The sequence below is a fragment of the Cynocephalus volans genome, chromosome 2 (assembly GCF_027409185.1).
Source record: "Cynocephalus volans isolate mCynVol1 chromosome 2, mCynVol1.pri, whole genome shotgun sequence".
Classification (NCBI taxonomy): domain Eukaryota; kingdom Metazoa; phylum Chordata; class Mammalia; order Dermoptera; family Cynocephalidae; genus Cynocephalus; species Cynocephalus volans.
In genome coordinates this window covers 158,807,430-158,832,562 of record NC_084461.1, presented here as the reverse complement: position 1 = coordinate 158,832,562, position 25,133 = coordinate 158,807,430, and the positions used below count along the sequence as shown (strand labels likewise).

The 25,133-nt window shown below is 48.3% G+C and overlaps 1 protein-coding gene across 1 annotated transcript; it reads left to right on the top strand.

Annotated features, from left to right (window-relative positions):
- Positions 1-11,311: 11,311 nt before the first annotated feature.
- Positions 11,312-23,791, top strand: GRM6 (glutamate metabotropic receptor 6). The gene is made up of 10 exons (XM_063086475.1): positions 11,312-11,827; positions 14,310-14,526; positions 14,853-14,988; positions 15,673-15,827; positions 16,884-17,024; positions 17,104-17,304; positions 19,103-19,248; positions 19,338-19,961; positions 22,527-22,838; positions 23,594-23,791. Exons 1-10 carry the CDS (start codon positions 11,312-11,314, stop codon positions 23,789-23,791), a joined length of 2,646 nt encoding a protein of 881 aa, XP_062942545.1.
- Positions 23,792-25,133: the final 1,342 nt, after the last annotated feature.

The following is a 25,133-nucleotide window of genomic DNA, read 5'->3' as shown; positions in this document are numbered from 1 at the left end:
GATACCATCTCTGCGACCACCAGTTTGGAAAAAAGCCTAACGAATTTCTGGTTGGGAATAGTGTGGTAGGAGAGTTCCCAGGTCCGCTTGAACCTGCCGGAGAGCAGGCTGCAGGCGGGCACTAGACTCGGTTTATACCGGGGGGATACAAAGGAGAACAAGACCCGAGAAAGATCTACTCAGTGCTACAAAGGCACCCAGAGAGACCGGTCGTCTGTGCCTAGCAGAAACCTGGTAGACTTCCTGGGCGAGGCGGTGCTGAGCAGGGTCTTGAAGGCCCAGCTGATAGACGAGGGGTGCAGAAGACACGCCCCAGCCCAGCACAGTGTGCACAGAGGGGGGAGACGTGCGGCCAGGGAGGCGGAGACTCGACAGAAACCACACACCCGGTGGGGTCGCCACTGCACGATCTAACAGCCTGGGCCAGAGCACACGGAACGGGGAGAAGTCCTATACAGAAAGTGAAAGCTCAACAGAGATCACACACCCTGTGGTACGTGATCCACCAGCCCAGCAGAGTACAAGCTGACCAGAAAGGTGGATCCCCGGAGAAGCCCAAGACCCAAGGCAACCACACACACAAGACACTAGAGGCCAACTGAGCAGTCACGGTGGGAGCCATACCAAATTGGCAACCACAGCAACATCCTAGTTAGTCATTAGTCTCAAACCGGTGGACTGTGAAACCCCCTGCCACAATGAATAAACACCAAAAAAAAGACACCAGAAATACAAAAAATCAAGAAAGTACACCACCAAAAGTTAATAAATCTCATACTGTAGATCCTATAGAACAAGAAGCCCTTGAAATAACTGACAAGGAATTTCGAGTGATAATTCTAAGGAAACTGAATGAGATACAAGAAAACTCAGCTAGACATCATGATGAAATGAGGAAAAGTATACAGGATCTGAAAGAGGAAATATACAAGGAAATCAATGTCCTGAAAAAAAATGTAGCAGAACTTGCTGAACTGAAGAAGTTATTCAGCGAAATAAAAAACACAACGGAGAGTTTAACCAGCAGGCTTGTCGAAGTTGAAGAGAGAACCTCTGAACTTGAAGATGGGCTGTTTGAAATAACACAAGCAGACAAAAAGAAAGAAAAAAGAATCAAGGACATGGAAGAAAATCTGAGAGAGATATCAGACAACCTCAAGCGCTCAAATATCCGAGTCATGGGTATTCCAGAAGGGGAGGAAAATGGAGATTCCATTGAAAACATATTCAACAAAATAGTGGCAGAAAACTTCCCAGGTATAGGAAAAATCACAGATCTTCAGATCCAGGAAGCTCAACGATCTCCAAACGTATTCAACCCAAAAAGGCCTTCTCCAAGACATGTCATAGTCAAATTGGCAAAACTCAGAGACAAAGAGAGAATCTTAAAAGCTGCAAGAGAGAAGCGTCAAATCACCTATAAGGGAGCCCCAATCAGGTTAACATCAGACTTTTCATCACAAACCCTAAAAGCTAGAAAGGAATGGGATGATATTTTCAAAATACTAAAAGACAAAGATTGCCAGCCAAGAATACTCTACCCTGCAAGGCTATCCTTCCGAAATGAGGGGCAAATAGTATATTTCTCAGACAAACAAAAACTGCGGGAGTTCACTACCACAAGACCACCCTTACAAGAAATCCTCAAGGGAGTACTGGGTTTGGTTCCTGAAAAATAACTACCACTGCCATAAAAACCTAAGAAAAATCTAAACCCGCTAGTACAATAAAAATGGCATTCATGAAGAGAAAACAAGCTAACAAAAACACTATCTACAACCTAAGGAACCAACAAACAAAGAAACCAAACAGTAAATCAGAAAGCAAGGAACAAAAGACACCTAAGACAACCAAACAACCAATAAAATGCTAGGAATAAATCAACACCTTTCAATAACAACTCTTAATGTAAAAGGCTTAAATTCCCCAATTAAAAGACACAGACTGGCTGACTGGATCAAAAAGGAGGACCCAACTATATGCTGCCTACAAGAGACCCACCTCACCCATAAAGATTCACACAGACTAAGAGTGAAAGGATGGAAAAAGATTTACCATGCAAACAGAAAAGAAAAACGAGCTGGAGTGGCTATTCTTATATCTGACAAAATAGACTTTAAACTAAAAACCATAAAAAGAGACAATGAGGGACACTACTTAATGATAAAAGGACTGATCCATCAAGAAGACATAACAATCATAAATATGTACGCACCCAATGGTGGAGCAGCCAGATTTATAAAACAAACTCTATTAGACCTAAAGAAGGAAATAGACACTAATACCATAATAGCAGGGGACCTGAACACCCCACTGTCAATATTAGACAGATCATCTAGGCAAAGAATCAGTAGAGAAACACAAGATCTAAACAAGACTCTAGACCAATTGGAATTGGCAGATATCTACAGAACATTCCACCCAACAACCTCAGAATATTCATTCTTCTCATCAGCACATGGATCATTCTCCAGGATAGATCACATATTAGGTCACAAATCAAGTCTCAATAAATTCAAAAAAATTGGAATTATCCCATGTATCTTCTCAGACCACAATGGATTAAAACTAGAAATTAATAACAAACAAAACTCTGGAAACTATACAAACACATGGAAATTAAACAGCATTCTACTTAATGACATATGGGTCCAAGAAGAAATCAAGCAGGAAATCAAAAAGTTTATTGAAACTAATGAAAACAATGATACATCATACCAAAACCTGTGGGATACTGCAAAAGCAGTATTGAGGGGAAAATTTATTGCATTAAATGCTCACTTCAGAAGAATGGAAAGATGGCAAGTGAACAACCTAACACTTCACCTTAAAGAACTAGAAAAACAAGAACAATCCAATCCTAAAGTTAGCAGACGGAAAGAAATCATTAAGATCCGAGCAGAACTGAATGAAATAGAAAACCAAAAAACAATTCAAAAGATCAACGAATCAAAAAGTTGGTTTTTTGAAAAGATAAATAAAATTGACAAACCATTAGCATGGCTAACAAAAAAAAGAAGAGAGAAGACTAAAATAACAAAAATTAGAAATGAAAAAGGCGATATTACAACTGATTCATCTGAAATACAAGGAATCATTCGAGACTACTATAAACAACTATATGCCAACAAATTTGAAAATCTGGAGGAAATGGATAAATTTCTGGACACACACAAGCTCCCAAAACTGAACCGTGAAGACGTAGAAAATTTGAACAGACCAATAACAATAAAGGAGATTGAAGCTGTTATCAGAAGGCTCCCAACAAAGAAAAGCCCAGGACCAGATGGATTCACAGCAGAATTTTACCAAACATTCAAAGAGGAATTGACACCGATTCTTTACAAACTATTCCAAAAGATTGAAACGGACGCAAATCTCCCAAACTCATTCTATGAAGCAAACATCATCCTGATACCAAAACCAGGTAAAGATATAACCAAAAAAGAAAACTACAGGCCGATATCCTTGATGAATATAGATGCAAAAATCCTCACTAAAATACTAGCAAACAGAATACAGCAACACATACTTAAAATTATTCATCACGATCAAGTGGGATTCATCCCAGGGATGCAAGGTTGGTTCAACATACGCAAATCAATAAATGTGATACACCATATTAATAAACTCAAACACAAGGACCATATGATCATCTCTATAGATGCTGAAAAAGCATTTGATAAAGTTCAGCACTCATTCATGACAAAGACCCTCTATAAGTTAGGTATAGAGGGAAAGTATCTCAACATAATTAAAGCCATATATGACAAACCCACTGCCAATATCATCCTGAATGGGGAAAAGCTGAAAGCTTTTACTTTAAGAACAGGCACTAGACAAGGATGCCCACTCTCACCACTCCTATTCAACATAGTGTTGGAAGTACTAGCCAGAGCAATCAGAGAAGAGAAGGAAATAAAGGGCATCCAGATTGGAAAAGATGAAGTCAAACTGTCCCTGTTTGCAGATGACATGATCCTATATATCGAACAGCCTAAAACCTCTACAAAAAAACTGTTGGAATTGATAAATGATTTCAGCACAGTAGCAGGATACAAAATCAACACACAAAAATCAGTAGCATTTCTTTTCTCCAATAGTGAACATGCAGAAGGAGAAATCAAGAAAGCCTGCCCATTTACAATAGCCACCAAAAAAATAAAATACTTAGGAATTGAGTTAACCAAGGAGGTGAAAAATCTCTATAATGAGAACTACAAACCACTGCTGAGAGAAATTAGAGAGGATACAAGAAGATGGAAAGATATTCCATGCTCTTGGATTGGAAAAATCAACATAGTGAAAATGTCCATAATACCCAAAGTGATATACAAATTCAATGCAATCCCCATCAAAATTCCAAAGACATTTTTCTCAGAAATGGAAAAAACTATTCAGACATTTATATGGAACAATAAAAGACCACGAATAGCCAAAGCAATGCTGAGCAAAAAAAATAAAGCTGGAGGCATAACACTACCTGACTTTAAGCTATACTACAAAGCTATAATAACCAAAACAGTATGGTACTGGCATAAAAACAGACACACTGACCAATGGAATAGAATAGAGAATTCAGAAATCAACCCACACACTTACTGCCATCTGATCTTTGACAAAGGCACCAAGCCTATTCACTGGGGAAGGGACTGCCTCTTCAGCAAGTGGTGCTGGGATAACTGGATATCCATATGCAGGAGAATGAAACTAGATCCATACCTCTCACCGTATACTAAAATCAACTCAAAATGGATTAAGGATTTAAATATACACCCTGAGACAATAAAACTTCTTAAAGAAAACATAGGGGAAACACTTCAGGAAATAGGACTGGGCACAGACTTCATGAATACGACCCCAAAAGCACGGGCAACCAAAGGAAAAATAAACAAATGGGATTATATCAAACTAAAAAGCTTCTGCACAGCAAAAGAAACAATTAAAAGAGTTAAAAGACAACCAACAGAGTGGGAGAAAATATTTGCAAAATATACATCTGACAAAGGATTAATATCCAGAATATATAAGGAACTCAAACAACTTTACAAGAAGAAAACAAGCAACCCAATTAAAAAATGGGCAAAAGAGCTAAGTAGGCATTTCTCTAAGGAAGATATCCAAATGGCCAACAGACATATGAAAAAATGCTCAACATCACTCAGCATCCGGGAAATGCAAATCAAAACCACATTGAGATACCATCTAACCCCAGTTAGGATGGCTAAAATCCAAAAGACTATGAACGATAAATGCTGGCGAGGCTGCGGAGAAAAAGGAACTCTCATACATTGTTGGTGGGACTGCAAAATGGTGCAGCCTCTATGGAAAATGGTATGGAGGTTCCTTAAACAATTGCAAATAGATCTACCATACGACCCAGCCATCCCACTGTTGGGAATATACCCAGAGGAATGGAAATCATCAAGTCGAAGGTATACCTGTTCCCCAATGTTCATCGCAGCACTCTTTACAATAGCCAAGAGTTGGAACCAGCCCAAATGCCCATCATCAGATGAGTGGATACGGAAAATGTGGTACATCTACACAATGGAATACTACTCAGCTATAAAAACGAATGAAATACTGCCATTTGCAACAACATGGATGGACCTTGAGAGAATTATATTAAGTGAAACAAGTCAGGCACAGAAAGAGAAATACCACATGTTCTCACTTATTGGAGGGAGCTAAAAATTAATATATAAATTCACACACACACATACACACACACACACACAAACCGGGGGGGGGGTGAAGAAGATATAACAACCACAATTATTTGAAGTTGATACAACAAACAAACAGAAAGGACATTGTTGGGGGGGGGGGGGGGGAGGGAGAAGGGAGGGAGGTTTTGGTGATGGGGAGCAATAATCAGCTACAATGTATATCGACAAAATAAAATTTAAAAAAAATAAAATAAAATAAAAGTTTGGTAGATAAACAAGAAATAAACAAAAAGTTTGGTAGAATTCAACAACAAAAAAAATAAATAAAAAATAAAAATAAAAATAAAAAAAAAATAAATTACATGAGATATTCAACACTTGATTATAAAATAGGCTTTGTGTTAGATGATTTTGCCCAACTATGGCCTAATGTAAGTGTTCTGAGCATGTTTAAAGGTAGGGTATGCTTAGCTGTGATTTTCAGTAGGTTTAGAATATTAAACACATTTTCGACTTACTGTATTTTCAACTTATGATGGGTTTATTGGGATGTAACTCCACTGTCAGTTAAGGGGCATCTGTATATATATATATGAGGGTACTTCAAAAAGTTGGTGGAAAAATAGAATACAAATCTTTCCATGAACTTTTTGAAGTACCCTCGTGTATATATATATATATACACATATATATGAATAATAAATTTCTCTCTCTCTCTGGTGTATATGCATATATATGCATACATGTTCTGTTTCTCTGGAGAACCCTGACTAAAACAGTAGGAAACCATATCATCTGTGAATGATGAAAGCTGTGTATATTCCAATTCAGTCATTACGCATTTTTCTTGCACTTATTAGTGCTCCCTAGGGGGAGTGAAAATTGTAATAATTGCCTTGTTCTGATTTTAAAGGAAATAAATAACTCAAATGACTCCTCACTGAGTGCGGAATTTTCTGTAGGCTTTTGGTAGATAACTTTATCAGGTTAAAGAAGATCACTAGATTGCTAAACTTTTAAAATCATGAATGAATATTGAATGTTATCAAATGTTTTTTCTGCATCCATTTAGATAATCATGTTTTCTCCTCTAATCCATTAATGCAGTGAATTACATTAATAGATTTCCTAAGTCATTAATCTGCTAAAGTGCATTTCTGGAACAAATCAGACTTGGTTATGACATTTTTATGTATTTCAGTTTGCAAACATTGAGCTAGGATTTTTGTATTTGTGCGCCTTAGTTTGGCCTGTAAATTTTATTTTCTGTACTAACTATTGTCTGTACATAACTAATGCCTCATAAAATGCATTATCAAATTTTTTTTGTCTTTTCTGGAATTTTTTCTGAAGAAATATATGTTGTTGTAACACATGTTCCTGTATTGTGGATTAGTTTGGTGTTATGTGAAAGGTTTCTTGGTTCTTATGCAATTTTTCCATAGCACATTAGTACTTTACACTCAAAGCAAGAAGATCTGAACACAGGCAAACAACACAGCTGAGAACAGTACAACTTGAGAAAATAGGACCGTGCCTGATCTTCCTTCAGCTCTCACAGTTTCTTTCGGCTCCGCGTGGCCACTTGTTCTCTCTGGGAAACACTTCTGTATGGTCTTCATAGCTCCGTGCCTTCAACCCTTCATCACATCCTTTCTCTGAATATCCACAGGCAGAATGAAGAAGCTGGACCCCCTACATCACACCACATAGAAAAATTAACTCAACATGAATCAAAGATCTAAAGGTGAGAGCTAAAACTACAAAATCTTAGACTAAAATGTGCAAATCCTCATGACCTTGGATTTGACAATAGATTTTTAGACATCACACCAAAAGCACGAGCTTTTATAATTTGGACTTCATCAAAATTAAAAACTTTTGTGCATCAAAAGACATTATGAAGAAAGTCAAAAGAAAACCCATTCAGAAAAGCCATTCAGTAATGGGACAAATTATTTGCAAGTCATATATCTAATAAAGCTACACTATCCAGAATATATTAATAAGTCTTACAGCTCAAGAAGACAACCCAACTTAAAAAGACTCAAAGAACCTGAATAGCCATTTCTTCAAAGAAGATATACAAATGGCCAAAAGCACATGAAAATGTGTTCAACATTATTGGTCATTAGAGAAATGCAGATGAAAACCACGATAACATGTAACTTCACACACATGAGGAAGGTGATAACGAAAAAAATGGAAAACAACCAGTGTTGGTTACACAGATCAGGTTTCAGGGGGGACCTTGTACAGACCTGGTGCTTTCTCCTTTTCTCACTTGTAGTTCTCAAGAACAACTGTAGAATGTGCTGGGAACGCAACATCCTGAAATAAGGGAGAACTGGCTGGAAAAGCCTGGGCTTCATCCCTGCCCTGTCCCCCCTCCGCCCCCCACCAGAAGCAGATGTCAAAACTTTAGCCCAGTGAATCATGTGTTTTCTTCCCTGCCCCCGCAGGGTATAAAACCCAGGGTGGGCTGCTTTCTGGGGTCTGTCAGCTGCAGTGCAAGTGAGGCACCTGCAGACAAAACTGCATGCACCCTGGGCAGCTTTCCTGAGCCCTGGGGAGCCAGCCTGTCCTGAATCCTAGGCTTCTGTCGTCCCTTGCTGTCTACCTGTCAGTAATAAATCCACTTCATGTAACTTGTGTGTGGGCGTTCTGTTTCACTGGACTCAGACAAACTGGTAACCAGTGCGCAGTGAACCTGTGAGGACATGGAGGAGTTACAACCCTTGTACATTGCTGGGGGGAACGTAAACTGGTTTGGTTGCTGTAGAAAATAGTCTGTTCCTTAAAAGGTTAAATACAGAATTGCCATATTATCCAGCAATTCCATTCCTAATATACAGAGAGGGAAAATTACTTCCCTCTACCCTTCTAGGTTCTTTGGCTGTCCATGCAGGACACTCGGGGAGGGCTCAGGTGGGCGTCCTCAGGTACAAACATCATATTTTTCAACATCCCTGTGACAGAGACCATGCTAGATGCAGTTTCCCTCCCAAAACATGTGTCCCAGAGAAGAGAAGATGGAATATGAAGAACATCCCAATCCAGGGATTAGAAGCTTTGAAATTAACCTAAATTAACCCCATGCCACTGCCAGGGGCTGAATTAATTATGATGGATTTTCCTTCCTTCCTCAATCCTTGTTTCTTGGCTTCTGTCGCCCATTGTCCTGCACCTCCTTGGCCACCCTCTCCCAGCCTCCTCACTACTGCTCAGCCCCCTGACATCAAGGTGCTGGGGCCTCCGTCCTCACCCTCTGTCCCCACTCTGCCCAAGGGAGCTCATCCTTCCCCTGGCTTTAAATACTACACCATTGCTGATGCCATGTCTGTTTTATTTCCCTCCCAACCTGGCCTCTTTCCCTAATTCCAGACTCATGAATCTAACCATGGACTTGATCCATCCCTCAAATCTAGAATGAGATCTTCAGCTTTCCTGTGCCCAAACCCGAAGTCTTGCTTTCTGCCCTGGTCCAACCTGCCCTGCCCTATCCCTGGCCCTCACATTCTCGGGGGATGCCCAACCATGATGCTGTCCTCTCCTCACCCTCAGAGCCATTTCCTCCCCTGGCCTGGAGTCCACCGTCTTCCCTCCCCTTCTGCCTGCAGCACCCTGGCCACGCTAGCCTCCCTCCCGCACCACTGGGAGCCCACCTGTCAGTCTCCCAGCTCCTGCCCCCACTCCCTGCTGGCCCATCTGCCACTCAGGTGCTCTGATTATGTGTATCAGGAATCTGCTTTATGATGTCAGCTGTGGCCCTGTCTGGCCCATCCTAAGCAGGGAAGGGTGGTGAGGGACTGGGAGCCCAGTCGCAGGATCTGTCCACCACAAACGCCTAGTTTTGTACAGTCCTTTGCAATGTCAAGCTCAGGACTAGTGCTAGCTAAATGCCCCACCCTTCCCAACTAGTAAAATGGGTAGAGGCCGAGCTAGACTCCTGGTTTCCACCTGGGAGAGAGAGGTGGCTGGTCGGCTCTGGGAACACAGAATGCTGAGGCCCTTGGGTGTGGTGGGGGAAGAGAAAAAGGAGGCATATTTCCTGCTTGCTCCCTCTGCCAGTCTTGCCCAAATCCCTGCAGCCACCCTAATCTACTCTGTTTAATGGAGCCCAAGCTGGCTCAGGCCCCAGTACAACAAGCCCGCTAATCCCTGTGGCTGGGAGCTCACCACTGTCTCCAGGACAGCGTTTGCTCTCTTGGCATCACAGAGCCCAGTCTGGGGCCTCAGATGGGGATGAGGGTAAAGGCATCTTTCGGCCAAGCCCCCTCACCTTGGTCCCCAATGATGAGATGGGGAAAGTCAGGTACAGGGAGCTTCAAACGGTGTAAGTTACAGCTCCAGAGTGGCTGTTTCAGACCACAGAGCCCAGGAAGGCTTTATAAATGACCACAAGAACAACTCCACAGGATCCCATCATTGATGCAAGAGGTGGGAGTGGAACTGCAGGATGAGCTGGCCCTGTCCCCTCCCTCCATCAAAGGCAGTGTGTGCTGGTAGTTTTGAACCAGTCTGGGTGCAAATCCTGATGCTCACACATGCCAACTGCATGACCTTGGGCAAGTCAATCCACTCCTTGAGGTTTCTATTTCTCCCTCTGTAAACCTGTGCCAATAACAAAAGTATCTTCTTTGCAGGGTTGTATGTTTGCTAACATTAAGCGTGTGCCCACTCGTGGCTCCTTTCTGCCCAGCCTTGCTCTCTTGTTCTGGCCCATCCAGCTCACAGCTCCTTTTGCTGTCCACTCATGCATTTACTGCAGGGTTTTGCAAGGAGAAAGCTGGGAGTACCTTAGGCAGCCGGAGTCAAGGGGGCTGGTGGCCAGGAAAGAGGAGAGACAGGAAAGGGGTAAGGGACAGAGAGAACAAAAGAGAAAGAAATAGAGGCAGGAAGAGATAGAGGCAGAGATGGAAAAAGGAGAGAGTTCCAAGAAAAGGCGAGAGCCAGAAAACCGGAGAGAGGGACAAAGAGACCCAGAGACAGAGTAAGACAGAGATAAAGAGATGGACAGAGAGTGTGCGTCAGAGACAGCCCCGGAGAGAGACTGACTGCCAGAGAGTCTGGGTCAGACACAGTCCAAACACAGGAAAACGGGAAAGAAACAGCCCCAGGGAGCAGGAGAGGGAGGGAAGGAGACGTGCATATAGCCAGTTCCACCACCCCCTATGCTCAGGAGGGGTCTGCGCCCTCTCGTCCATCCCTCCTCGGAATCCTTAAATCCTCTCGCGCAGGGCCCTCCGCATCTGTCACAGACTTGTACTGAACCGCCAGCGGCTGGCGCAGGTGAGTGTGACTCCGGAGGGAGCCTGGGTGAATGCTGGAGGGGGGGGAACCCCGAGAGAGAGGGGCCTAGGGCTGCCGGGAAGGGGTAGCACCGGCCGGGTAGAGACAGAGACCAGGCAGGTTCAGAGGGTGTGAGAGCGAGGCAGAGTCCTGGGGAGGCTGGCTGAGTTCTACCCCATCTGTTCACGACCTCGCTCAGCCAACACTGACGGCGCGCCTTCCCTCTCCCCAGGACCTCGGGTTCCCTCCGCGGTCCCCGACCTCGGGTTGTCCCTCCGCCAGGCGCTCAGAGCGCTCTCCAGTTAGAAGGCGTCCCCTCTGCCTTCCTTCCCGCAGCCCGCGAGCCGATGGCGCGGCCCCGGAGCTCCCGGGAGCCGCCGGGGCTGGCGCCGCCGCTGCTGCTGCTGCCGCTGGCGTGGCTGGCGCACGCGGGCCTGGCGCGCGCCGAGGGCTCCGTGCGCCTGGCGGGCGGCCTCACGCTGGGCGGCCTGTTCCCGGTGCACGCGCGCGGCGCGGCGGGCCGGGCGTGCGGGCCGCTGAAGAAGGAGCAGGGCGTGCACCGGCTCGAGGCCATGCTGTACGCGCTGGACCGCGTGAACGCCGACCCCGAACTGCTGCCCGGCGTGCGCCTGGGCGCGCGGCTGCTCGACACCTGCTCGCGGGACACGTACGCGCTGGAGCAGGCGTTGAGCTTCGTGCAGGCGCTGATCCGGGGCCGCGGGGACGGCGATGAGGCGGGCGTGCGCTGCCCCGGGGGCGTCCCTCCGCTGCGCGCCGCGCCCCCGGAGCGCGTCGTGGCTGTCGTGGGCGCCTCGGCCAGCTCTGTGTCCATCATGGTAGCCAACGTGCTGCGCCTGTTTGCGGTGAGGGCCGCGGAGCGGGTTCGGTTTGCAGCGTCTCTCTGCCTTGTCGCCCTCGGGGTGGCTGATGTCCTTTTACTTCTTTCTCGAAGTCTCCGCTTTAATCACTGTCACACAGATAAAAAGCTGCTTCAGAGAAACCCTGTCCATTGGGCCAGACGCAGACCAGAATCATCAGATCAACCCAACCATTCCAGCCTCCTTGGTCTGCTCTGCCACCTTCCCAGGGCTGCCACCCCGCACAGACAGCCCCTTTGTGTGAATTAGGAAAACGCTCCTTCTGGGCGGACGAAGATGCCCCCTCCCCCAGCGGATGCAGCCTGCGCCTCGGGCCAGATTGGCTAGAGGAGGGTGGCCTGGACTTTCAGTCTCACTTGCCCGCTTGGTCCAGTGCCCTTGACCTAGGATTGTGCACACCCTGCAAAACCATACTGTTTTCGAGCGGCAACTGGGACATGGCCCTGAGCTGCTCCGGAGGGGTGGCGGGGAGCGGGGGAGGTAGGGCCAAAAGATTTAGTACCTCTATCTTCTTTTTTGATCATTTAAATTTAATTTTAAAATGTCTGCCTTTAACCGCCTCTGAAAGAGGGGACAATGATCTTCCTTTCTAGCGTGGTAGTCTCCAGCACCCTGCCTGTCCAGAGATGCCTGGACTGGCCCTGCATCCCTCATCTTTAGGGAACTGTCTTTTGTGAGGGCCTGCATGTGCCTTGCTGTCCTAGAGGACAGTGATTGAAGGCTATCAGAATCAGGGATTAGGGGGCCTTTGGCATTAGAGTTTGGGAGTTTTCTATAGTAGTCATTCACTGGTGATTGTGGGCCAGTTTTACTGGGGTTCTGTGAAGGCCGGGATCCTTCCAATTCTGTGTAAAGGGAGGAAGGCTTTGCTTCTGTCTGCTTAGAGGAGAGGACTTCTGTTTCTGAAGAGTTTCTCTGATTCTCCCAGGAGCGGCCTCTGTTTCTACCCACTTGGTGCTGGACCCCCCCCCCCTCCCGCATCATCTGTGTACATGTAGCTCCCCCACCCCCACTTTCCTCTGGATGGCAGTGTTGGTGTGGAGCGTACAGACTCACCTTCCCCTTGGCAAGGAGAGAGTTTGTGTGGCTGCCCAGGGTTTTTTCACCTGTCCGTGTCTGGGTTGCTGTTCGTGGGCTCTGTCCCTGGAAGTGCCTGGACCTCTAGTTTCTGTCTCTCTCCCTGTCTCTGCCCCTTTATGTTGAGTCAGAGATCTCAAACTCCAGAGCCTTCAGGGGCTAGCTGTAACTGCCGTCTCCATCCAAGACTGAGGTTATGCTGCAACTCCCAATATTCACGCACTGGCTACTAATTCAAAAATTAAAAAATAAAAACATGGTGTGTAAAACCCGACTGTGGGCCAGCTTTGGCCCCCTGGGGGTCATTTTGCAATTCCTGATATAAAATAAATAATAAGCGTTTCCACTTCATTTTGCAACCTCATCACTTGATTTCAGGCATTTTAAATTAACTTTCCTGAGAAGATTCAACCCGCATGGGAAGGTTGTTCTGAAGATGAAAGTGTCCGGAAGCTGGAGCTGGGGACCTTTGTCTGCCTCCTTTTCTCTCGTTTTCCCTTTGTCTTTCTTCTTATTTTTCTCTTTTTGTCTGCCTGTCTTTTCCCGGTCTGTATTCTCTCTCTCTCTCCCCCCCCCCACTCCCTCTTTCCTTCCCTCTTTCTTTCTCCCTGTCAGCTGTCCTGCTTCACACATCCCTAGACCAGCCATCTTCCAGAATCTCCCCCTCTCTGACCTTCTCACCAGCTTTCACTCTCTCCTGGTCATTCTTTCGCTGCTGAGTGGGTCTTTCTTTGCTGTGGTTCGGACACCCCCTCTGCCAGCCCCCCTCTTCCCGGCTTTCTCAGCCTTCTGCTGCTGTCCTCTGAGCTCCTTTCCCACTCGCTGCCCCCAGCCCCCTGCATGGCTCAGCCCCTAATCCCTGCTATTAATCGCTCTAATGCACACAGATAAAACCCAGTTTCAAACAAGTCCATCCATTAAGCCAGACACAGCCTTGAATCAAACACCCAGTCCAGCTCCCCTGTCTGCTCGGACCCTCCTGGGGCTGCCACCACACAGACTGCACAGACCACCTTTTTGTAGGAATTAGGAAGATGTGTTTTCTTTGAGGCTGTCAAGGACGCCCCTTTCCTCAGGCGGATATAGCTGTAGTGGCTACAGGCCCTTTACTTGGGGGTCCCTGTTCAGCACACAGCTTGCACAACTGTATATGGTGGTCCTGCCCTCTCCCCTAGACCCTTATACCTCCCATATTCACAAAATTCAAAAAATTCCCAGACCCTTTCACAAAATGCAGACCTTTCCCCATACTTTCTGGCTTCTCAATGTGGCCACTCCCAGGTCCCTAACCCAAATCTTCTGTGCCCCCATTCATGTCCTGGGTGCCCATACCCTCTTTCCTCGAGTTACTGACCCTCCATCCACAGCCCACGTGTCCTTCCCCCTCCAGATACCCCAGATCAGCTACGCCTCCACAGCCCCAGAGCTCAGTGACTCCACACGCTATGACTTCTTCTCCCGCGTGGTGCCACCCGACTCCTACCAGGCCCAGGCCATGGTGGACATTGTGCGGGCATTGGGATGGAACTACGTGTCCACGCTGGCCTCCGAGGGCAACTATGGAGAGAGTGGGGTTGAGGCCTTCGTGCAGATCTCCCGCGAGGCTGGTGAGCTGGGGGCACGAGGGTCTGAGGCATGAGCCAGGGGCCACTGGATGTGGCAGAAGCCAAGAGATGGGGACACTGGGTCCATGGGGGGCCTAGGGCCATGGTTAGCCTGGACAGTGCTCCAGTAGGCAGGTGCCCCTTTCTTTTGGAGGACTGAGTCCCTGCATTATGGCCTGGCAGGAGGGTCCCAAGCTAGATTTCACCTCTGCAGACCCCTCACCTGGGACCCTGAGTGCTGATCATGCTGCACAGTCATATGCAGTGGCGGCCAGGTGGGTATGTGAGTGGGTGGGACAAGAGCTGACTGTGGCATCCCCGACACCCAGGGGGGGTCTGTATTGCCCAGTCCATCAAGATTCCCAGGGAACCCAAGCCTGGAGAATTCAACAAGGTGATCAAGAGACTCATGGAGACACCCAACGCCCGGGGCATCATCATCTTTGCCAACGAGGATGACATCAGGTGTGACAGATGACATGCTCAATCACATGTTTTTCAGGGGCTCTCTCTGAGGCTCCTGCCCCTCTTCCTGCTCACCCCCAGCCAGGCACACCCTACCTTCCTCCCTTTCCCTTCCTTCTCCCCCCACATGCCTTTCCAGCTACCATCTCTGAGTCTGGTGCTCCCAGAGATGAATCAGGCCTGGTCTGGGCGGAGATGCTCCAAGCCTATCCTGGGAAACACACGAGAGTACATGTGTACTTTTATAATTCACAGTGGGGAGAGAGCTGTGGACAGAACTAAGTGCAGAAGACGAGCTGTCAGGGAAGGAGTCCTTGAAGGGGCATTCCAGAGGGTACTAGCAGGAGGCCACAGGCCCAGCAAGGGGCTCTTCCTCCCCACTGGGAGGTTGGGCGTGACATTGCTGGGAAGGGGGATGGCTTCTGGCTGGCCTTGATTTCTCCCCAAGGAGCCCCTCTGAAGGTGTGAAATGGGTTACAGTGGACACAGCAAATGGGCAGGCCTGGGGTCAGAGGAAAGCCCAGGGAAAGTGTCCTGAATGCTCTACACGCATTTTCCCCAGTAAACAAGGGTTTGGCAGGGGATGTGAAGAAGTGGGATAGATGGATGAAGACTGGGACGTGACCAGGGCTAAGCTGGAGGAAGAGCCCAGCCCCTCACTCACCCCAGCCCTGTTCCTACTAGGAGAGTCCTGGAGGCTGCACGCCAGGCCAATCTAACCGGCCACTTCTTGTGGGTCGGCTCAGACAGCTGGGGAGCCAAGACCTCGCCCATCCTGAGCCTAGAGGACGTGGCGGTGGGGGCCATCACCATCCTGCCCAAAAGGGCCTCTATTGATGGTGAGTCAAGAGACGCTGCCCCCATGCCGTCCTCCCCAGCATCCCCCTCTTGGGAGCACTAATTTTCTGCATCTGTGTAATTGGTACCGTAATCCAAGTCCCTTCTAGGATTCCCACATTCTATGATTCTGAGATTCTGTGACTACATCCCTCCAAGCAGTGTTTGAATGAGATGGTGTTTGAGGAAAAGCACACTCCATTCTGTACAGGATGAATAACTGTTAGTTTTTTGTTCTGTTTTTTAATTTTGTGCCCATATTTCCGGTTCTACCAAAGATACTCTAATTTGAGGATGAGGGTGGGAGGGAGAGAAAACGAGGACATGGACTATACCGACCTGTTGATCAAAGTGATGAGGCCTGCCTCACCTCCCCAAACCTTCCCCTCCATCCCACCCATGAATATCTGGATGAATCCAGCAGGGATGGTTCACTTTACATGTCCCCAAAGGCTGAAAAGAAGATGCCTGATGACATGCTTCAGGGCTGTTGTAGGAATCACAGACCCTTGTAAAGGCTTAGCCATGATTCCCAGGGGTTCCCAGCCTTTTGGGTGCGTTTGGGTGTGTAACGTCCTCACACCCTTTCTTTCAGTTAGAATGCATTCAGTTGCGAGTACAAACTGGACTGAGAGGTTTTAGCAATGAAGGTAGTTCATCACAAGAGAAGAGGTATGACAGCAGGTGGCTTCAGGTGTGAGTCAATGATGTTGCCAAAACCCTGGGCTCTGTCTTCTGTCCTCTGTGGTTGCTTTGCGTTTTCACACTTGTGGCCTCATATTCACAAGACAGCTGCTGAAGCTCCACCCATTACATCTTCACAGCAGCATCCTAACCAGGAAAGAAAGGACAGGGGTAAGTCTTTCAAGTGGCCAGGCTCTGAGTTTGCATCAGGGTGTAGATTCTACCCTGGAGACCCCAGTTGGCTTTGAATTCACCAGCCAGAACTTGGTCACATGGCCACTCCTAGCTGCAAGGTAAGCAAGTGGCAGAGGGACACAGGAGGACCTGCCTGGCTCAGATGGTCACCACCTTCTCACTTCTTCTGTCCTTATTAGGATTTGATCAGTATTTCATGACTCGCTCCCTGGAGAACAACCGCAGGAACATCTGGTTCGCCGAGTTCTGGGAAGAGAATTTTAACTGTAAACTGACCAGCTCAGGTACCCAGTCAGATGATTCCACCCGCAAATGCACAGGTGAGAGCCGCCCAGGATGGGGGTGGTGAGGGAGAAGGCAGGCGGCCAGGCACACTTCCTCTGGGCATCCCTAGGACAGGCGAGGAACGCATTGGCCGGGACTCAACCTACGAGCAGGAGGGGAAGGTGCAGTTTGTGATCGATGCTGTGTACGCCATTGCCCATGCCCTGCACAGCATGCACCAGGCGCTCTGCCCCGGGCACACAGGTCTGTGCCCAGCAATGGAGCCCACTGACGGGAGGACACTGCTGCAGTATATTCGAGCCGTCCGCTTCAACGGTGAGTGGGTGCCCAAGCCCCTATGATAGTGAAGGGAAGTTGACTGGGATGGATTTCTCTGCAGGACCTGGGACTGGCAGGGAATGGGAGAGGCAGAATGGTACAGTGGGGGCACCTGGGGCTGATGGCCAGAGACTTGATCCAAGCTCTGGTCCCCATATTTTACTTCTCCACCCTCCCCAGGCTTCAGCACCCCCTATCCCAATTTGCAAAATCCAAATGTTGGGGAACTTCTCTGTGCTCCCTTCTGCCTGAAACCCTCAGCAGGGCACACACAACTCTCTCCTCATTGCACAGAATTTAGGGGCCTCTGGACCCTGGGGGCACACGTGGCACAGCTGAGACTGCACGAAGGGCATATGCTGCGGACATGCCGCCACTCTGAGTCACAGGCTACAAGAGGTCTCCCCAGCTAGGCCCCGAGCTACTTGAGCACAAGGCACTAGTCTGATGGGTCCCCCTGGCACCAGTGGAGGGCCTGGCCCTGGTCAGGGCCCAAAATGCTGTCTTCTGAAAAGACCGAGATGGACTCAAGCTGTACGCATGGCTTGTGGGGAGAGACATGCTTCTGTTTAATTACTGTCCTTCATACAATTAAAACTCTTGTTTTCCCACCAAATATTTATTGACCACTTTCTCTCTGCCATTCTCTCTGCTAAATAATTCAAATTAATATTATTCCAGACCAGCTCTATAAGCTTCTAAAAAATATAAAGTTGGTTCAAACTAGCACCAATTTCATGCCATCACTCAGACCTTTGTTCAAGTCTGAACTTATCTTCCAGCCTGGACAGTTAAACTTTTTGTTTGTTTGTTTGTTTTGGCAGCTGCCGGTACGGGGATCTGAACCCCTGACCTTGGTATCATAAGGCTGCGCTCTAACCAACTGAACTAACTGGCCTGTCCCTAAACTTTCGTTTTTCTCTTGTAGTTGTGGTAAAATACACATAATATTAAATTTACCATCTGAACCATTTTTAAATGTACAGTTCCGCGGCATTAAGTACAGTCACATTTTTGTGCGACCGTCACCACCACCCATCTCCAGAACTTTTTCATCTTCCCAAACCGACACTCCGTACCCATTAAACACCAGCACCCCATTTCTTCTTGCCCATCCCCTGCAACCACCATTGTACTTTCTATGAGAATTTGCCTACCTCATATGAGTGGATCATGTAGTATTCACCCTTTTGTGAATGGTTTATTTTACTTAGAATAATGTCCTCATAATCCACCCATGTTGTAGCATGTGTCAGAATTTCCTTCCTTTTTAAGCATGAATAATATTCCATTGTATGGATGTACCGCGTTTTGTTTATCATTCATCTGTCAATGGACACTGGGTTGCTTCCGCCTTTTGGCTATTGTGAATGTTCCTGCTATAAACACGGGTGTACAGATATCTCTTGGAGACCCTGCTTTCAATTCTTTCGGGTATATACCCAGAAGTGGAATTGCTGGATCATATGGTAATTCTCTTTAATTTTTTAGAGGAACCGCCACACTGATTCCCACAGAGGCCGCACCATTTTACATTCCCACTGACAGTGCACGAGGGCTCCAAGTTCCCCACATCCACACCAAGACTTGTTTGTATTTATTTATTTATTTTTTAATAGTAGCCACCGTAACGGGGTGCGGTGGTTTTGATTTGCATTTCCCTGATGATTAGTGATGTCGAGCATCTTCTCCTGCACTGTGAAGCTCTTTACCCTGGCTGGTCCTTGAGGCCTTTCCAGGAGGCTGGCTTTGATGGGCTGGAGAACCAGCTGAGGATGACAGGCTCTCCCTCCAGGCAGCGCGGGAACCCCTGTGATGTTCAATGAGAATGGTGATGCGCCCGGGCGCTACGACATCTTCCAGTACCAGGCGACCAACGGCAGTGCCAGCAGTGGTGGTTACCAGGCGGTGGGCCAGTGGGCAGAGGCCCTGCGCCTGGACGTAAGTGGCACAGACCCGGCTCCAGATGTAGGGAGATGGGCTCATAGCTCCCGGAGGCAGAGGTCACAGGCCTGTTTCATCTGGCCTAGGTGGAAGCCCTGCAATGGTCAGGAGACGTCCGCGAGGTGCCCTCCTCTCTGTGCAGCCTCCCCTGTGGGCCAGGTGAGCGGAAAAAGATGGTGAAGGGTGTGCCCTGCTGTTGGCACTGCGAGCCCTGCGATGGGTACCGCTTCCAGGTGGACGAGTTCACGTGCCAGGCCTGCCCGGGAGACATGCGGCCCACGCCCAACCGCACGGGCTGCAGACCCACGCCCGTGGTGCGCCTCACCTGGTCCTCCCCCTGGGCCGCCCCGCCGCTGCTCCTGGCCGTGCTGGGCATCGTGGCCACCACCACGGTGGTGGGCACCTTCGTGCGGCACAACAACACCCCCATCGTACGGGCCTCTGGCCGCGAGCTCAGCTACGTCCTCCTCACCGGCATCTTCCTCATCTACGCCATCACCTTCCTCATGGTGGCCGAGCCCGGGGCCGCGGTGTGTGCGGCGCGCAGGCTCTTCCTCGGCCTGGGCACCACGCTCAGCTACTCGGCGCTGCTCACCAAGACCAACCGCATCTACCGCATCTTCGAGCAGGGCAAGCGCTCGGTCACGCCCCCGCCCTTCATCAGCCCCACGTCGCAGCTGGCCATCACCTTCAGCCTCACCTCCCTGCAGGTGACAGGGTGGGCGCGCGGGGGGGCAGGCGCGGGGGGACTGTCCTGACCTTCAAAAATCAGAAAAGTGGTATTTTTATAGTCATTCTTTTCCGTTTCGGCCCTCATATTAATAATAATAATAATAAAGCCCCAGGAGACGGCCCTGCTCTTACCCTGTGGTGAGAACTCATGAAGCAGCGACCATCCCCTGCTCAGGCCTGGAAGGAAAAGTGGGTCTGGAAGGTGCGAGCGTGAGCGTCCAGCTGTTTTTCTGTACAAAGATGATGTTATTTTTATAAACTGAACATGCTCTTCTACAGGTTGGCTCACACATGAAATCTGACTGATTTTCCTGAAGCAAAGAATCTGTTTCCATAAGGGAGTTACTGTCACCCAGTTCACGAGATTGACGTAGGTGGGAGGCTCAGGCTCCAATACTGTGCTGTGGTGTGAAGCACCTAGTTCCATGAAATGGCCAGTGTTTTGTGATGTAATGTGCGTCAAAGACAGAGTTCCTTTGGGTTTTCCTTAAGATAGTAATATCACAGCATTGGACATGACTCTCACAGTTTGGAAGGCCCTAGATGTTTTCTGGGCAAAGAGTGCTAAGGGAATGATGGCTTTGGAAGGTGGACCTGGGTGTGATGTTGCAGACCCAGCTAGCTTCTCAGGGCCAGGAGGAGGGTGGCTCTGATGCCATCACCTCGCTCAGCCCATTTGACATGGCCCACCGTCCACTGCAGGGCAGCCCCTCTGCTTACCTGGCTCTGCGTGTACCATGTGCGTTCCCGCCCCAGCCTTGGCTCGTGCAACTTTCCCTGACTGGAAGGTGCTCCTGACTTCCTTCAGATGGCAGGGCCTGAGCTCCCCTTGTCAGACCCAGAATCTCAGGGCCCAGAGCCTACTAATAAGGTGCCCCACTACCTCCCTGCCTAAAACACACCTGGGGCTCCCTCACCCACAGGGTGGAGATGCTTAGACTACATTCACTGCTCCCCCAACCCCCAGGCTCAACTCCCAGCCTCACCTACTTGGAGGCTGTCCCATATCACGCTGTCCTTTCCACATATAACAGACCTTTTAAAAGAGCCACACCTTCAACTTTACTACGTATTTTTGCCATGATTACCACATCATGATGGGTGTGAAATGGTTGTTTTTTCTCACTGTTGTTTTAATTTGACTACAGTTAATACTGGTGCATTTGGCCTTTGGAATTTCCTCTTACGTGATTTGCCTGTCCCTATCCTTTTCTCATTTTATGTGACTTTGTAGGAGTTCATTATATGTACTGGATGCTCATTCAAGATCAATTACATGGGTTGCAAAGTCGGTGGCGGCACATTTAGTTGTTACTTCCGTGCATGACAGGCCTTGGGTTTTAGTTTCTCATGAGCTACTTCTTCCCCCTAGAGCCTTGTTCTGAGAGGAGCTTCCATGCTGCCTTTCTGGACAGGGGTGGGGTCCCTTGCTCATGGAGCTGCTGCCACTAGGAGAATCACAAAAAGGTGCCCTTCCTGGGCAGACAGATAATTTAAAAGCATCCTTTCCTCTAGGATCACAGGCCTGCTCCAGCTGCACGGCATGGCACTGGAGTGCTGGCCAGACTTCAGCCCCACCTACCCCAATTGGCGCTCCTGTGCAGAGAGCAGCCTGCACAAACGTGCGGGGCAGCCCTTCCAGGGATGCACCTTTATGAGGTGTCTTAGTTTCTTAGTTCCTGCTTCACAGCTTCCCTTGGGTCAAGGTCATGTCTCCTATCACTGTGAGGACATTGAAACCCCCTCTTTGCCCTGTTAGGGCCTGTTCTGACTCCGAGGTCCTCCAGGCCAGCGGCATCAGCTCACATTCTTACCACTCTCCATCGACTGCCTCCTTTATTTCCATGCCTGCGACATGCCCTTGTTTTGAGCCTCCCTATGCATTCACACGTAATTTCATTACATTTTGGTCACCAGTTCTTTGGATTTGAAGAAGGAAAGGGGGTCCTCAGGAACTAGGTTTGCTGTATTGCTAGACATGGTCAAGCTAGTGTTTTCACACCTACAGAATGGGGATAATCACGCCTACCTGGGGGCTGTGAGGAGACAACATCTCTTCTGGGCCTGGCCCTCCTCAGTGGTACCTGTGCCAGCTACTCCCCCAAGATGGCATTGCATCCTCACAACAGATTATGAGGCTTTTGATTCTGTAGATGGCAAACCTGAGGCCAAGAAAGACGATGTGTTTAGGGCCACAATTCCAGACTCTGGCTGTAGTCACTACACCTTGAAGGGGCTCAGTAAATGGCATTGGTAATGGTTAGAATACAGGAAGAGGACATCAAGTTGCCTCTTACCCAACCACCCCAACATTGCCAGCACGTAGCTCCGCTGCAGCCCTTCTCTCCACCTACCCATAACACAGGTATGTCGCCTCCTGGACTGCCTTCCCCTCTTCACGGTGGCTCCCTCAAGCCCAAGCATCCCACTCAGTAGGTCAGGAGCCTCAAGGGGATTTTCACCTGCCAGAGACCTAGGTCAAGGGCTGTGATGGGCTTGTCCCTAGAAGGGGCGTGTCTCTGACATGGTGTTGACTCCTGCAGGTGGTGGGGGTGATAGCGTGGCTGGGTGCCCAACCCCCACACAGCGTGATCGACTACGAAGAGCAGCGGACGGTGGACCCGGAGCAGGCCAGAGGGGTGCTCAAGTGCGACATGTCGGATCTGTCCCTCATCGGCTGCCTGGGCTACAGCCTCCTGCTCATGGTCACATGCACCGTGTATGCCATCAAGGCCCGCGGGGTGCCGGAGACCTTCAATGAGGCCAAGCCCATTGGCTTCACCATGTACACCACCTGCATCATCTGGCTGGCGTTTGTGCCAATTTTCTTTGGCACTGCCCAGTCAGCTGAAAAGGTAATGTGGGGTGCCCCAGTGGGTTTTGACACCTTGTTTGTTTCCTGCCTGTTCCAAGACCTGGGCCACCCATTTGGATACTCCATTATTTAAATGATTGCTTGGTTGGTTGATCTATCCATGTACTTAAATACTTGTTCACTCTTTTCTTTATCCAGTAAACAAAACTCATTCATTCATTTGTTCATCCACTCTTCCAGCCACTCTACTTAACTTCTGCTCTTCCTAATTTGTTTTTCTAATTCAGCTTCTTCATATACTTTAAAGATTAACCTATTTATTAATCTGTCAGTCCATTTGCTTGAGCTTTTATTAGTGTAAATAATAGATCATTTGTTTATTTACTGTCATCTATTTGTTTGCTCCCTTGCTCCTTTATTCAATCTCTGTTCATTCATTCTTTCTGTTTGAAAACGTGTTCATTCATTCTTAACATGCTCCAGCCCCTCTCAGGTGTAGGGACCATTTCTGCAGGTGTCACTTTCTGTTAACCCCACCTTTCCCTCGGTCACTTGTCCACTCAGTCCTGTGTCACTGGCCCTCCTTCCTGCCTACACCAGAGCCACACAGTGATGGCTAACTTCTTCATGCCACCTTTGGCACTTTGCTTATGCTGCCGTCCTTTTCTAAATGCTCATTCCCATTCACCCGAATGAAATAGACTCACCTCTAGTCCATGTGGCAATAAAAGTATGGGGTGGGGAGTAGCAGAGAACACGGCTGAGTCCAACTTTGTCTCCTCCTCCATGGCTTAGATCTACATCCAAACAACCACGCTGACTGTGTCCTTGAGCCTGAGTGCTTCGGTGTCCCTTGGCATGCTCTATGTACCCAAAACCTATGTCATCCTGTTCCATCCGGAGCAGAACGTGCAGAAGCGGAAGCGGAGCCTCAAGACGACTTCCACAGTGGCAGCCCCACCTAAGGGCGAGGGCACAGAGGACCCCAAGTAGCAGGGTGGGGCATGAACGGGCCTGGTTGCTCCCTTTTCTCTTTTCTTTCCTTCTCCTTGATTCACGGTGGAAGCGGTGAAGAGTGCAGTCCACAGTGCACACTCAGGGGCAGGAGTCCACCAAGGCCATGCCCGGCGTGGTGGGGCTGGCTGTTGGAAAGAACTGGACCCACGCTTCCTACTGCATCCCTGCTTTTCTTCGCATGCTGGCTTTGCACTTCCTTGCTGCAGACTAGACTTTCTGCCCAAAGTAGGAAACAGCCACTGAGAGGATTCTTCTACCTCTAGAGAGGGATCAAACTTACACTCTCAGGTCTGAAGTTCAAAGACTACAATGAAACCCTGGGCTTGGCCCAGTTTGAGTGAGATTCCCACCCTTGACCAAGCACCATAACCTGGGGACTGGGCAGGGGTGAGAATGTGTAGACCCCAGAATGAAATATAGGGTTGGAGTCGAGGAGGAGCAGCCTCAGCAAGAGGAGACCTGTGGGTCTTTATTCTGGACTGAGTAACTTGGGCTCGGGTAAATATTTTTCTGGCAAGAGGGATAGACACTGGCTGGGTGAGAGTCCTGTGAGCAGCAGATGGGAGTGAGCCGAGGATCTGGGTCACACCCCAATGAAGTCACTCACATGGAGGTCTTTCCCCCAGGATTTGGAAATGTCGCACTTAGAGTACAGCTGTTTTCTTTTCCCATGTGTACTCCCTCACATTACCCCCAAACTTTAGGGAATGCCGATGCACTTATATGGTGTTAGTGGTGTGCGAATAAAGGAACAGGGTGGCATTCACTGTCCTCAGATACACATGGTAGGTCGTGTTCAGGAATTCCAGGTTGGGACAGGTGACAGAGAGAGTTGTTCAGGACGTGCATAAAAACTCCTCTCTCCCAGTATTTATGGGGAAGTCCGCTTTGACAGGCGAGCATGAGGCATGGGGAGGAAGGCGCTTGGACTGCAGATGCGTGAACGTTCATTTCCATGAATCTTTTTTACAGAAAGCTTGGCTTCAGTTATGGAATTTTGTTTTCCTTGGGGTTGAATTTAAATTTGTTAAATAGGCTTTTTATTTATTTAATTTATGTATTAATTCTCTAATAAGTAATGTCTAGGACTAATTTTGAAGGTGAACCACACTTTGCAACATAGAGACTCTTCCCTATGCAGACTCTCTGGTGCACAGTAAGTTTTGACCTCGAGACTAGGTGTTTCCCCATTGTCTAAACTGATAGGGCTTCTCCTCAGAATACCATGTTGGGTGTACAGATTCTCCTCCCCTGCACTTGTTGCACTCCTGGGGTTTCTCCACAGTGTGAGTTATGGAGTTTCATTTATTGCTGAATG